This window comes from Mauremys reevesii, linkage group 13 (genome assembly GCF_016161935.1).
Source record: "Mauremys reevesii isolate NIE-2019 linkage group 13, ASM1616193v1, whole genome shotgun sequence".
Lineage (NCBI taxonomy): Eukaryota > Metazoa > Chordata > Testudines > Geoemydidae > Mauremys > Mauremys reevesii.
In genome coordinates this window covers 25185752-25201328 of record NC_052635.1, presented here as the reverse complement: position 1 = coordinate 25201328, position 15577 = coordinate 25185752, and the positions used below count along the sequence as shown (strand labels likewise).

At 43.8% G+C, this 15577-nt stretch overlaps 1 protein-coding gene across 3 annotated transcripts; it reads left to right on the top strand.

Moving 5' to 3' along the window:
- The first annotated feature begins 835 nt into the window (after window positions 1-835).
- On the top strand, window positions 836-13620 carry AAR2 (AAR2 splicing factor). 3 transcript variants are annotated; one of them, XM_039497684.1, is made up of 4 exons: window positions 836-1011; window positions 1922-2724; window positions 5801-6030; window positions 12289-13620. In XM_039497684.1, the coding sequence occupies exons 2-4, from the start codon at window positions 1968-1970 to the stop codon at window positions 12454-12456; spliced, it is 1155 nt and encodes a 384-aa protein (XP_039353618.1). In that variant the 5' UTR covers window positions 836-1011; window positions 1922-1967; the 3' UTR covers window positions 12457-13620. The 3 variants fall into 3 exon arrangements, with proteins under 3 accessions (XP_039353618.1, XP_039353619.1, XP_039353620.1); XM_039497685.1 differs by having other exon boundaries at window positions 884-1079; XM_039497686.1 differs by lacking the exon at window positions 836-1011 and adding an exon at window positions 1461-1571.
- Window positions 13621-15577: the final 1957 nt, after the last annotated feature.

Below are 15577 nucleotides of genomic sequence, written 5' to 3'. Positions count from 1 at the left end.
TTCCCCCTGGAGCTTACCTAATTACACCAAGGAGGCACGGAGACAGGAAGACGAGTACCACACCCTTTATTGATCGGTCAGCTGAGCGGGCGCTCTGATCGGCTAGTGCCAGAAGAGAGACACACCCCCATGACCAAACGGGCCTACCTTTATACCCAGTAACAAACAACTTTGTTGACATCTTATTTATGTTATTTGGCTGACCTATAGACCCTGTACATGGATCTATTAGGGGATAATTGGGTACGCAGGATACATATATCATTTTGTGGGGGCTACAAGATACATACAGCTGTTGAGGATACATTTGTCATTCTGAAGGGGAAACAAGATACACCCATTGACCCTTTGTACTAGATGCTTTGGATACATACGTGTGAACGCAGCTGCATACACTTGGGGAGCCAAACACGCTGATAAGCAAAATAGCTGACATAGGTAAATACACGGCCTTCAGTCTAATAAATTCTGTAAGCTTTCCAACACGGTTTGGGCAAGCATAGCATAACTTTGGTTCACTCAGGCCTAATACAAAAAGGCTTCATTAGCACTATGATTTTCCAACAGTACTAAGCACTGTGGAAATTTATTTCCCCCCCCGTTCCTCCTCAGTGACCACTCTCACAAGGAGCCTGGCGGCCAGAGGTTCATTCTCTCCTTCAGGTAGGAGCCTCTGTGAGCGGGGAGGGGCCCAGGCTCCAGCCCAAGTCAGTGGCCCTGGACCAGATGTGGATTTTATTGCTGTGGGGTCATTAGCTAGAACCCTACACCTGAGCTAAGCACGTGGCTGATGGCGTCAGGCTCGCTGACACTCTATCACGTGGTAATGCCACCCTTGCGTGTGGGCGGGGACTCCCTGGCTCTCAGGGCTGGAGGCGGGCAGGGCCCTTTCTGCGGGGGCAATGGGGCTGCCCGGGCCGCTTTCCCGGTGGCACCCGCTGGGCTGTTGGAAGTAGCTGCGCTTCCGGGTCCGGCGCTCGCGCACTGTCTGAGGCGCGGAACGGGAGCCAGGTGAGCAGCGGGGCTGAAACCTCCCTAGCGCCCGGGGAGGGATTTAACCCCCTGACTGAGCAACGGAGGTTTGTACCCGGGAGAGGTTCCGGGGGGGGAGTCATACCCGGGAGGGGGAGGGGTGCCGGATGGGGGAGTCGTACCCGGGAGGAGGGGTGCCGGGGTGGGGGGAGTCGTACCCGGGAGGAGAGGGAGGGGCGCCGGGGGAGTTGTACCCGGGAGGAGGGGAGGGGTGCCGGGGAGTTGTACCCGGGAGGAGGGGAGGGGTGCCGGGGAGTTGTACCTGGGGAGTTGTACCCGGGAGGAGGGGGAGGAGTGCCGGGGGGGGGGAGTTGTACCCGGGAGGAGGGGGAGGTTCACTAGGGCCAAGGGGGCAGACCGGCGTCTGGGAGATTAGGCCAGGAGGGGGAAGCCTGAGGGGGGTTATCTGCTGAGTATTTTTATAAATACACTTCGTTTACTGACACGCTACGGCGAGATGTGTATTGCGGGGCTGTAATCTGTGATGTTTCTGGTGATCCTCACTGGAAGGGCTGTGAGTAGATATCGTGCTTTCGTTGGTACGTTTTTAGGACTGACTTTGGCTGGCTGCTAAATATCATTGTATTGCTATAGTTTTCCCTCCTCTTGCCTTGGCTAGTGCAGCGAATTGCTGCTCTGAGCTCAGGGGCTGGGGTCAGAAGGCTGCATGTCTGGGTGCCTAGGCACCTATGTATTGCTATTTATTAAGCACTTACACAGTAAAGAGAACTGTTAGGCACAGATATCAAAACAGCCCTGCCTCAGGGAGCGTACAGTCCAGAAGTACAGCATTGCGTTATATTAACCTGCCAAGGTTTTAATAAAAATGGTGGATGGAAGCATCTGTGTATTTATGTAATACAAGTACAATGTGCTTGCCCTATCCTAGATTCCTGGTGGAGAGGCCTGACATAACGAAAGGACCAGCAGGCAAGATGGCAGAGATGCAGATAGATCCAGACCTGGCCAAGAGACTCTTTTTTGAGGGTGCCACAGTTGTCATTTTGAACATGCCTGAGGGGACAGAGTTTGGCATTGATTACAATACTTGGCATGTGGGCCCCAGATTCCGGGGAGTCAAGATGATCCCTCCAGGCATCCATTTCTTCCACTATAGCTCTGTCAACAGGTATAACACCAAAGAGACAGGTCCCCGTACTGGCTTCTTTTTAAGCCTGCAGCAGCGAGATTTGCAGATTCTGCACTGGAACTCATCAAATGAGGAAGTGGACCTCACCCCAGCATCTGAAGAAGAGATTGAAATAATGAGGTCAAACCTCCAGGAGATGGACAAGTTTCTTGGGCCATACCCATATGAGACCCTCAAGAAATGGATCTCCCTCACTAACTTCATCAGTGAACCAGTGATGAAGAAGCTGCAGCCAGAGAGTGGACAGATCTGTGCCTTTTCAGAGGTTCTGCCGGTTCTAGCTGGGAAGCACACCAAAGACAGAGCTGAACAGAACCTGCCCCCATATGACACAGAATGTAAGAGCTATGCAGAAGGCCTGGCCCGACTGCCCAAAATGAAGCTGAAAGCTGGCACTGAGATCCGGTTCACAGAGATGCCAAAGCAGATGTACCCTGATGGTGCTACTCCTGAGGAAATAACCAGGCACAGTATGGACCTTAGCTATGCTCTGGAAACGGTGATTAACAAACGGTACTCCAGCCAGCCCCAGGATGTGCTCGGTGAGTACAAAGGCTGTCCCAGAAACAGAGTCATCGCAAACAGCCTTGAATGCTTAACAGCAAGAATGGTGTCCAGCAATCATTATAGTCTATAGTATGAAACTGAGAATCGGAATCTAGTTCAGGAGTGGGCAAACTTTTTGGCCCGAGGGCCGCATCTGGGTGGGGAAATTGCATGCAGGGCCATGAATGTAGGGCTGGGGGTTGGGATATGGGATGTGGGAGGAGGTGCGGTGGGTAGGGGGTTGGGCCGCAGGAGCAGCGCGGGGAGTACGAGGGGGCTCTGGGCTGGGGTGCAGGGTGTACAAGGGGGCTCAGAGTAGGGGGTTGGGATGCATGCAGACAGGGTGCGGCAGGGGGTTGGGGTGCAGGCTCTGGCCCAACGCCGCTTACCTGGAGCAGCTCCAGGGTGTCAGCGGGGCTAAGGTGGGCTCCCTGCCTGCCCTGGCCCCGCGCCGCTCCTGGAAGTGGTCGGGACCATGTCCCTGTGGCCCCTAGGGGGTGGGGGGAGAAGAGGGCTCCGTTGCGCACTTCCCTCACCTGTGGGTACGTCCCCCAAAGCTCCCATTCGCTGCAGTTCCCTGTTCCCGGCCAATGGGAGCTGCGGGGCACGGTACCTCGAGGCGAGGGCAGCGAACGGAGCTCCCAGGGGGCACAGAGATGTGGTGCCAGATCCAGCCCATGGGTGTAGTTTGCTCACTGCTGTTCTAGTTCCACTCTTGCCAGTAAATTAGCATTTGGATTTTTGGCAAGTCTCTTAGCCTTTCTGTGCCTCCAGTTAACAAGGATAATACATTCCCTATCTCACAGGGTGTTTGGGGGCTTAATGTTTGTAAAGCATTTTGAGATCCTTAAATGCAAAGTGCTTTTCAGTGCAACTTACTGTGCATGACTTTTCAGAGCAGTGTGTGAAATGTTAGCTTATGGAACTCTCTCCATATTGCTATGGGCATCTCTTTTCCCCTAATGTTCCTTTCACATCGGTCTCTGGGGTCTTTTCCTCCATAGTACATTGTTTGGTTCTGCCTCTCCTGGCAACCTGTCAATTAACTAAAAAACCCCAAAATGACGCTTTTTAAACCACCACCCTTATGTTTATCTATACATATTTTCATTGTAAAAGGTGATCACGGGGAAGAGGCTGTGGATGGTGCAGTTACAGTGCATTGAAATCATTAATTGCAGTGTGATGGGTGTCAACATAATTGTTCAACTTGGGAATAGAGAGAATGGGTTATCCTAGAAGTAGGAAAGTGCTACAAATAGGACATCATTGTGACATGCAGAAATTGGTCAGTTGGCTTTGACTGCTGCAACACTTTACCTGTAGCCATTTATTGTTAACTTCCAGTTTTCATTAAAATAACTAAGCAGCAGGGAATCTTGAACATGGTAAGCTTTTCTCTCCCCCGCTGCTCCCATATTAGAGCAGCCGTGGCTGAAAGACAGGGAAGAAGCAAGTTTAGGAAATTGAAACCTTCTCTTGTGCACCACTGGTGACGCCTTCTGGTAGGATTCGGGGATTGTTGTGAGGAAAAGCTTTGAACAAAGACTGTACGCATTGTACAGAAGAATGTGACATGCATTATTTACTGACATATCAGAAATTACCAGCTGGTGGCCCTCAATAGAATTGCTGTAATTAGCTGCTAACTCCACTGGAAACAATGGCAACGTCTGCTACAAGTTAATGCCAGCTCTGTTGAGGACTCTGAAAGCAAGCTGAGATGACACTGTTACCCTCAAGATAAACTCTGGATGCTTGGTATTTACTAGAAATTCTTCTCATGTCCTTGTCGTTTTATCTGTTAACTATCTTCTAAAAAAGCAGAACTGTATTGTGAAATGTTCTAGGGGGTAAAAACAGTTAATGTCCTTCCCAGCTAGCTACCATTTCCCAGTGCTCTGTGAGAAGCATGAGGGGACACTATTGGCAAAGTGAGTGTCTAAACATTTGGTAATTCTGAGCCCTGCGTGGCAAAATAAGGCCACATCTATACTAAGGGCTGTAGTGCTGTAGTGTAGATGCTACCTACAATGTTGGAAGGGATTTTTCCATTGCTGTTGGTAATCCACCTCGTCGAGCATCAATAGTAGAATTCTTCCATCAGTTTAGCCTAATCTGGGGTTAGGACGGCATGTTTACAGCTCTCAGGGGCGTGGATTGTTCATATCCCGAGCACCATAGCTATGTCAACCTAACTTTTAAGGAGGGACCAGGCCTAGGAGAGCAAAGCTGCTGTAACAGCAATAGCACATTGTCTTCTGCGCACCTAGATTGCTCTTGTTGTCTGCCTGCATGTGTCCATACTGTGGTACCCATGTCACTGTCTAGTTATGGTGGCAGCAGCAATTTCCTTGCTGCCCCTTTTTGGACACGTGGGCTCAGGAAAGGCAAGGAGAGGCATAGAGAGATCACTATTCCCTCCTAGCAGCTATGAGGCAAGATTGTGTTAAATGGGGTCTCAGGAGACCACAAAATCTTGATGTAATGTCTTGGCTTTGTGTTGTAGTATTTCAGTAATAGGTAGAGGACTTCAATGACTCAGACAAAGGTTAGGGGTTTGTTGCGGGAGTGGGTGGGTGAGTTTCTGTGGCCTGCATTGTGCAGGAGGTCAGACTAAACAATCATATTAGTCCCTTCTGACCTTAAAGTCTATGAGTCTATGAGAAGTAATGTTTTGTGACAACCCAAACACCACAGCACAATCTCTGGAAATCACTTGGTAGTGACATTGTTCTCAGACGCCGTTTATGAATGCTTATGAATATTTCGTGATGAGAAGGTTAATGGTCATTGCTATGTCATGTCCTCTTTGATTGTGCTATGCTTGCTTCTCAGTCATGTAGTCAAAGGGGTGGAGAGTGGTCAGTGCTTGGAGGACTGACGACTGTTAATATAGTCATCAGGAGTACAGAGTGCTGTTTGTGTGTCAACAAGACAAACTCAGCGAAAGTGTGCAAAAATCGACATTGTCCACAAAAGTAATTTAATCCTCGGTTCCACTTATGGTTGAATGACTAGAGTTCTTCCCTGTCTCTTTTTTCCATGCCCTCCCTGACTGGGTGTTTCCAGCCGAACTGCAGTTTGCTTTCATCTGCTTCCTGATTGGGAACGTCTATGATGCATTTGAGCACTGGAAAAAACTTCTGAATGTTTTGTGCAGATCAGAGGATGCCATAGGGAAGCATCAGGTCCTCTACACCAACCTCATTTCTGTCCTGTACCACCAGCTCAGTGAAATCCCAGCTGACTTCTTTGTGGACATAGTCTCTCAGGACAACTTTTTAACCAGCACCTTACAGGTAAGTTACCAGCTGTGCAGGTGGTTTGGGAAACAGATAGATGAGGATTCTCATGAGAAATGAGTGGGCATGCAAAGCCAGACTCAGCCAAATTCAGAGGGGAGTCTAGGGGAACAAAACCTTGTGTAAGATACACTCCCCTCCTCCCCTCCCCCCTCAATGTGTATGTTATACATTGCTTACACACAACCCACTTACACCTCACCTCTGAATTTGACCCATTGAGACTGTGATGGGAGTCTTAGGCAGTGTAATTGGAGTTAACCCACATATAGCAGGGCCAGCAGAGCAGCGTAACAAGAAAAGCAGCTAACAGGAGGAGGTAAGGGTGCGAGGGAGAGACTAAATCTTTTGTGCCTTCCAGGCAATTAACACTGGCCTTATGTATCTTAAGTGAGAGTTAAAGTCCAGTCCATTCTGATGCAGTATATCTATATTGGGGGTATCTGCCTATGTGAGTAAATCAATTTAGTTGCAGCAGTACATATTTTCTTAATGTAGACAAGGCCTTAGACTCACTTACACTAAACATTAGTAAGGGGATTTGAGTGAGTGCAAGGGGATCTGAATTTGACACATCATAATGGAAACTTTCCTTTGATACTGATTTAGATCAGTTTAAATTGTCAGAGGATTCTGTTCATGAAGAAGTTGGAGTGAAGCTCGTTATGAACTTAGAGCACTGGCAGTATCAAAGAGGACCCTTCCCCATCCCCCTTGTCTTGGGCTTTGTATCATGCTCACTTGTTTGCCTTGAATCAGGCTGTTACCCACTGGGAATTTAGAGACGATTGCCCAGAGTGCAGAAAAGTCTGCATTGATGCTGAGGCAGCCACAGCAAAGCTTTATAATCCAGCACAGCAAGATCTGAAGGATGTGCTTATAAAATACCTCCCCTTTATTTAATCACTCTAACATCTTAGTAAATATTCATAAAGATTTAATAGCTAAACGAAATTCCATGTTCTGCCTCTTTAAGTTTTCCTCTTTAAAAAAATAACCCAAAGACACATACGTGCGTATTTAGCAGTGAAGATTTTTATTCTTGGCAGTAATTGTTCAAGATGTGCTGTAGATGATTTATAGGCCTTGTGTACCACCTCCTCCCTTGTCAGATGGATCGGTCACATTTCTGTATTTGTGACTATTTGCTGCTGCTATAGAATATTTCAATATCTTGATTGGCTAGAAACTAAGAGGTGCTGTTTTCAGTGTAGAGGGTTCCTCCATCGGCCCCTAATGACTCCCACTTGTGAACAGTTTCGATCAGTGTCACAATGCAGGATAGGCCTGTTCCCCACAAACTGAAAGTGAGACTTCCTAAAAGCTTCCTTCCACTGCTATAAAAACACCATGAAGCCGGTAATTTACATAATGAGTTTCATTAAAATGAACATTATTTTTACACTCAAAACAGTAAACTGAAAATTAGCCGAACTGCAACATGTCCTTTCATGCCAGCTTCTCAGGTTCGACGTATGGAATGAACACCGTGGTCTGATGGGCTGAGCATTGCTTAGCTGTTTTAGAATGTTAAGGCATGTCTACGTTGCTTTTAAAAATAAAACCCTGTGGCAGCAAGTCTCAGAGGTCAGCTGACTCAGGCTCTTGCTATGGGGCTAAAAATATCAGTGTAGATGTTCCTTCACTGGGTTTCAGAACCTGGGCTCCAGCCCACGCAGAACATCTGCACTCCTATTTTGTTGATCTGGGCTTTGAGACTCGCTGCCTCTGGGTTCTTTGCAGTGTAGATGTACTTTTAATGAGCAAAAGCTTTGAGTTAAGGATAAAAGTCTTCAACATTTGCTAGTTGTAGGAAATATTCATGTAACTAGAGCTGGCTGGGAATTTTTTTATGAAGTATTGTTTATCAGAAAATGCTGATTTATCAGAACTGAAACTTTTGGTAGGAAAGTTTTGATAAATGTTTTGGTTTTTGAAGAAAAAAAATTTTGTTTTGAAATTGAAACATTTGGTTTCGACTTTTTTTTTAAATGAAAAGTTCAATTTTTCCATTTCAAAACTATTTTCATTTAGAAATGTAAGTTAATATACAGCAAAAATGTGAAAAAAATTTAAATCTTAAAGGGTCAAAACAAATGAAACATTCTGAAATTATTGAAACAAAACATTTCTGCTGATCTGATCTGAAACTTTTTTTTGGATTTTCAGTTCACAAAAATTTTTAGATTTCAGCTTTTTGTTCCAATTTGTGAGGGAAAACTTTCTTAAATCTCACATTCTTTTATGACAGGAAAACCATTTCCTGCCCAGCTCTTCGTGTAACCCATTGGCAAAGTATGTTTTTGTCCCCGCTAGTGGTGGATCATGTAAGAAAATATCAGCTTGCTACTGCTTTCAGCTAGTGGACTTGGAGTGGGATTTTCAGAGGAGTGGCTTGAAGCCAAATCCTGTTGACTGTCAATGAGATTTGGGTATCTACCTCCTTTAGGCCTTTTTGAAAGCCCAGCTTTAGCCTATACTGCTGAAGCTAAAGAACTGATACTATTATGTGAGAGGTTGTGGGTTCAGTGCTCACTGATGTCTGATGGTGGTCATTGCACTCATAACTGCACAAAAGAAAAATGCTTTGGGTGAAAGCCAGCTTTTGTCACTAAAGGTTCTCTACTGACATTACTGCTCTCGGCGCTGGTGGGAGTACTGTGATTAATTATTTGTATTCTGGGAGTGCCTAGGTGCCCCAGTCATGGATCAGGACCCCATTGCGCTAGGTGCTGTACAAAGACAGAACAAAAAGAGCTTACATTCTAAGAATAAGACAGATATGCAGCAGACAGACTGGGGAACACAAGGAAATAATACATAGTGAACTCACCTTTTACTACACGTGCCTGGGTAAAACACACAGCACTGTTGGCAGCAGAGAACAATCTTAAAGTGTAATTGTAATCAGAAAAGTGACATGGTAAAATTGTCTGTCTGCTTCTTACCGAACCTGTCTGCTCGTTTCACTGATCAAGTTTATTCCTGCTACCACTTTAGAGTCATTGAATCCATGGGAATGGGAGCTGGATTCTATTCCACTTCTTGCATGGAACCTTCCTTAAGCTTCAGTTGCAGAATCCTTATTCCTGGTGGTAGTTGAAGAGGCAGAAAGAACACAGCTTGATTTTCATACCCTAGGCCTAGATTGAGTTTTTTGCAGCACTTGAAGTTTAAAAAAAAAAAAAATTTTTTTTGGCTTCTATAAACACAAATTTGATGTGTAACTTATTGAGCGGGATAAATGTAGAACCCCACGATCTCACTGTTAGTCCCTTTTTTAACACTGGCCTCATTTTATAGGAGAGTTTTGTTAATGTTTCTGTGTGAAGAGGCAGTTTCACAATAGAATGAACAAGGAAAAACCAAACAGTTATACACAAAGCAATGAACTTTGCCATTCATTTTCAGTGTTTTCTCCTGCTGTCTATAGAGCTCTTTTGAATAACAGCATTCTTCCCAAAGGGGCTTTACCTTCAGCTGGATCCTGCAATGAAATTCTTTAGCTTAGAGCATCAGTTTGCTGTGGAAATGAGTTCTGTGTCACAAATTCAAGCAGGAGGAGAGATGGGGCTCTGAGGCTGAAAATCCTGGTTAGTCAGACACATCTGTAATAACTGTCTGAAGTGCCACAGAAAAACTGTGAATGTGTGAAAAGTTAATGGATTTATGTGTAAGTGAGACATTAGAAAATCCCTCCTTTAGGGTCTTTCCAGGTTGTAGCTACCTGTGTTCAAAGATCTTCAGGGATGTCTGTAATGTGCATGATGATTAGACATTTGAATTTTCAAACAGCTGTTCTAGGGGATGCCCTCCATTTCTCCAGTCTCCAAGGCAGTTTCTTCAGGAGATCCCTGCCTGTCCTCTAAGACATTGGAAATGCTGGAGAACCATATTGTGGTCACATGTTACAGCAGACAAAACTGTGGGGATCTGCTCCGTATCTAGCCATAAAGAAAGGGAGGGTGGTCAGACCCCCCCTGGTTCTGCCCCCAGGTCAGGACGCATGCTTATGATTCGTGCTATGAGTTCTCAGTCACACAATAGCTAGTTCTAATTTGGATTTGGTTTAATCTGCCTAAAATATTTGGGGTTTGTTTTTAAGCATTTGTTACGGTCAAAAACTAAAACTGCTGGGCCAAAGGGGACACTCCTGCGGCACACGCCCTCCTCCCCTCAGAAAAAAGCCTCATCAATGCACCTCAGTCTGGGCCTAGGTCTCTCCTCAGCTGACAGTGCCAGCTGCTCAGAGATTGTATGGGATGGGCAACTGCTGCGATGGGCATGTTGTTTTCATAGGTGGCCATCTTATTGGAATCCCATTCCCTAGGGGGAAGGAGATTGGTACTTCTAAGCCTCTCTGCTGTCCGCCTCCATCTGTTTAGCAGTTATAAACCATTACCTGCAGGAAACTTGGTCTCGAGAATAAACAAGACCAAGTCTTTGCCTTTGCCTTTAAAATTAAAACAAAACAAAGTCTCAACTCTCCAAGGTTCACAGTCCCAACTTCGAATGCCTGCCTAGAACTCTGCAGTAGTGCCTGTATCATCGCTATTTAAAGCTGCACCAAGTGCATTCAGACAAAATGTTTCGTGTCTGCCCTTTGGCTTCAGAGACTGGGTTTCAACCTCTAGTCATTGAGCCAGCCTTTTCTTCCACTGCTGTTGTCTTTTGTGGGTGGGACATTCTGAAACTCCTAAATAAGTGACTTAAGAGCAAAGGTTTAATTCACTTTCAGTGGCATCACTTGCACTCTTTTGAAGCCCCACCATACATGTTTAACTCCATGCATATCCCTATTTGAAACAAGACTCCCCTCCATTCCTCTGTTTTCAAAGATTAAAATAGTCCTGACCCTCGCTGAGTTTGTGGAACGAAGGCAGTGTTTATCTTGGCTATTGAGTGAAGATGTAGACTGCAGTGCCTTGTTAAGGAGCTGCCTGTAGCTACATGGCCACTTCTGAAACCCTGCAACTAAAGTTCCTCTCAAGCCAGACTAACCTGAAACTGAAATCTGCCCACCCCATAGAAAGGCTCTTTGGCCCCAGTCAAGGCAGGGAAAACATGCATTACTGTGACGGGTTGGATCACAGAAACCCCCCTGGGAGCTGCCAACCAATGTGCCAAGACTGCCTCCCCTCCTGTTTTCCCTGCCAGCTCAGGACTCCAGCATTTCCCGTCTGCTCCATCACAGATCCAGGATCTGAATTACTTGCCCCAAAGCTGCAGACTTAACTGAAAGCAGCTTACAGAAGTGTTCCTCTCTTTAACACTCAGATGCCCATCTCTCAATGGGGTCTAAACCTAAATAAATCTGTTTTACCCTGTATAAAGCTTATACAGGGTAAACTCATAAATTGTTCGCCCTCTATAACACTGATAGAGAGATATGCACAGTTTGCTCCCCTAGGTATTAATACATACGCTGTGTTAATTAATAAGTAAAAAGTGATTTTATTAAATACAGAAAGTAGGATTTAAGTGGTTCCAAATAGTAACAGACAGAACAAAGTAAGTCACCAAGCAAAATAAAATAAAATGCACAAATCTATGTCTAATCAAACTGAATACAGATAATCTCACCCTCAGAGATGCTTCAGTAAGTTTTTTCCTCAGACTGGACCTCTTCCAGACCTGGGCACAATTCTTTCCCCTGGTACAGCTCTTGTTCCAGTTCAGGTGATAGCTAGGGGATTCTTCATGATGGTTCCTGTCTCCCCTTTGTTCTGTTCCACCCCTTTATATATCTTTTGCATAAGGCGGGAATTCTTTGTCCCTCTCTGGGTTTCCAACCCTCCTTCTCAATGGAAAGACACCAGGTTAAAGATGGATTCCAGTTCAGGTGACATGATCACATGTCACTGCAAGACTTCATTGCCCACTTACCAGCACACAGGTATACAGGAAGACTTACAGGTAAAATACACCCATCTGCAGACAATTGTCCTGGTTAATGGGAGTCATCAAGATTCCAAGCCACCATTAATGGCCCACACTTTGCATAATTACAATAGGGCCTCAGAGTTATATTTCATATTTCTAGTTTCAGATACAAGAGTGATACATTTATACAAATAGGATGATCACACTCAGTAGATAATAAGCTTTATAATGATACTTTACAAGAGACCTTTTGCATGACGCATATTCCAGTTACATTATATTCACTCATCAAATTTTTATAAAATCATATAGACTGCAAAGTCACATGCCACCTCTGTGATTATCTTACTGACTTCTAATGTATTCTTTTAGGTGTTTTTTTCCTACACCTGCAGCTCCACCGTTGACAGGACGCTGAGGAAAAAGGCAGAAAAATTTAAAGCCCACCTAACTAAGAAATTCAAATGGGACTTTGAGGCTGAGCCAGATGACTGTGCCCCTGTGGTAGTGGAGCTGCCAGAAGGAGTGCTGTTGGACTGAATGAAATGCTGTTGTGGAACCAAGCACTGGGTTTTGTTTGTTTGTTTGATTTTTTTAGCTTATTTTTCTTCCCCTCTTCCCGAATTTGCCAGCTTTCTTAATTCTATATCTCATCCTGTGAAATGAACTTGGTGATCCGGAGTCGATTCCTGCTCCTGCTATAGAATCAGATCTGGGAAGCCCAGAAACACTGCATATTCGGTCTCCAGGCCAGAGCTCTTTTGTTGTGGACTCGGGCATTGTTCTACAAGCCACTGGGACAGAGTATACCCACATGATGCAATGCATCCAGGGTCACTTCGAGTACTCAGGGAACCTGTATTTCCTTAGCTCTTCTACAAGTGCTAGTTCATGGACATAACCACCTGTTGGATGGCCGTAGCCATCTTATATTGAAGAAGCTCTACATGAAACCATTTGCCTTCTAGAGTCTGGAGCCTGTACTCTCGCTTGATGCCTTTAGAATTTAGGAGGTAGGTTGAACTACCTGTGATCACTACATCCTTCTCCAGCCCCAACCCATGTTGACTGTACTTCTGCAATAGCATGCTGCGATGGAAAAAAATATCCTTTACTAAATCCTCCTATTCCATAGCTCTGACACTAAAATAACCAGATCAGAGGAGTAACACCTTTACATAAACACTGACAACACTGTAATTGCAGTGGCAGAGAGACTGAATCTACTTAGCCTGGTGTAAGAGAATCTGGAGAATTTGGTAACCAGAAATTGAATTTTTGGGCAGTAGTCACCTGGTATTCGAAACAAAAAGCCAGCCACAGATACAAGGTCAGATTTTTCACCGACTGTCCTTGTTGTTTGAGATCTCTGGAACTCTTCCTGTAATTATTTTTTGCTTCTCACTGATCATCTCATTAATAATCATGTGAGGACTCTGGTGTTCATTCAGAGCTGAATTCCTGTCATTGTTATCCTGTAATTCTTACTCTGTGTAAGACAGTGGGGTTTTTTGTTTGTGTTTATTTTTAAACAAGAATCCCTACTGTTGTAGGGATTAGGCTGTGTTCAACTTGCTTGTTTCTTTCTAGATAGTTAGACTCCTTAAGGAATTTATTGTATACGTGCCCAACATAACCTACTTATTAGTCTTTCACAATAGTAGTTCAAAATAAATCTTCCTATGTTACTTTCCTAGAAAAATATCCCTGCAGTCTTTTGTGTGTGAATTATTTTAGCCAAGTTGTATGTTAGTCTATTATTTTTCTGGCCTTACCATAGCAGTGTCAATGTTATTGTACTCGTCACCTTGAAGTAAAGTATCAATGATTTTTCTCTCATCCAAGGACAGCTCAGACCGAGGAGGTAAGCTAGCATAGCATAATGCAAGATACTGTGCGTTGTCTGTGAGAGGACACATGATACCCTGCCTTTGAATAACCACGTACCAGTCACAGAAATAAGATAGGAAAAGATCTGTTAAGTGCAGGGTGAATAAAAATCAATGGCTTTTTTGTTTATAATTTTTCTTTTTTTAAAAATAAACTTGTTTAAAATGAAATCCATGTAATACAAAATATGTTAAGAACTAAACATTATAATTTCTTAAATAATTTAAATAATAAATATGCCAAATCCATGAGCCTCTATCAAAAACTTTGATTTAAAGGCTGCTTTTCTGCATAACGAAAGATGTTTTTCCCCCTGATTCTAACTTTTGAAGTCAAGTTTTATAAATATGGCACAATAGCCTAAGTAACTTAGGAGACTGTGTCATTGTCAAGAGACTTAGGCGAGTAGGAACTTAAGCTGCAGTTACTTTCACTTAGACATATTTGAAAATTTTCCCAGGCTGACCTGAAATAATTAGTATAATTCACTGACTATAGTTAATCCCTCTGTTGTTTAATAAATCATTTAGTTATAAATGTGAATCATGTTTTGATAAGAGAAGTTTATGCATCTAAAGCATTTCAGGTTGTTTTGTTTTTAAAAAAAAATTGTGCTGTTTTGTGAGTTTAATTAAATTCCAGTTATCCTATTGCAGCTTGACACAAATCATGCAAAAAAGTTATTACCTAGTAAATAAGCATTTTCTAACATACTAAAAATGTACAGTTAAGAATCTGAAAATATTAAGCTATATAATTGCTTAAATAAATGTATATAGTAATAGTGTAAGTACAAATGGAAAAGTTGATTAAAACGGATGATTTAAATCGAGGCTTTCCACTGGGTGATTTAAATCCATCCACCCTGGTTACAAGCAATCTCAACCACTATGCTCAGCCATTGTAGGATTGTTCTCTAGTGTGTGTTTATCTAGTGTTTTTGTTCTGTCTAGTTTAAATGAGTTGAGTAACGAGGGTCCTCGGGAGACCATTTCAGTCTAACAGGTAACATCATTAGCTAAGTTTTACTGCCTAGATCTTCCTTTGCTCAATTTCATCTAGTTAGTGCAAGTGCTATTTCTTATACCACACAGTAGTGCGCTTCTCCCTCCCCCCCCCGCCTCCTTTGCATATTTATACCCTCTTCAGGTACTTCTATTTGCAAGGGATACTCTCCCGGCAGCTGTTGTTCCATCAAATTACCTATAATTGGTGTTTCAATGCTTTCATCATAGATAACTTTATTTTTGTTTTCACTGACCTGATAGCGCTCTGCAGTACCAAGCAAAAGAACCATATGTGATTTCTCCATCCGCACTGACCTGGGAGTGCTGCAGAAACAGCATGCTTGGCTCAGTGCTAAAGAGCTATCTTCCATTGCTCTGCAGTGACTGCTATGCCTCATCCAGAGCAGCATTGAGCTCCAGTTCCTTCTCATCTGGAAGGCAGGCTCAATATGATGCCGTTTGCAGGGTGGGGAAGGAGAGTTCTCAAGGGATACAGAACAACCTACGGCTGCACAATATTCTGTTTCTGTGGATCCTGTCAAAACGTATACTTTGTATGCTTGATGTGTTAGTTTTAATGTGATTTTATTCTACATGCTGGTAACTTTAAAAATGATTTATTTTTTTTACATCTTAGAAATCAGATAAACAATTTTTCTACCAGTAATTGAGAAAAGAAAATGTAACTACCACCCACTTTTTTGTAGTCTTTTCTGCTACAGATAAACTTGATCGGTAGCAGTCTTGCTCTCTTAGATCATCAT

Bases quoted from the DNA above. Each gene is read 5' to 3' on its own strand.
- AAR2 (XM_039497684.1), top strand. From the start codon at position 1,968: ATGGCAGAGATGCAGATAGATCCAGACCTGGCCAAGAGACTCTTTTTT. The intron at 2,725-5,800 runs GTGAGTACAAAG...GGGTGTTTCCAG, and splicing joins CCAGCCCCAGGATGTGCTCG to CCGAACTGCAGTTTGCTTTC. The intron at 6,031-12,288 runs GTAAGTTACCAG...GTATTCTTTTAG, and splicing joins TTTTAACCAGCACCTTACAG to GTGTTTTTTTCCTACACCTG.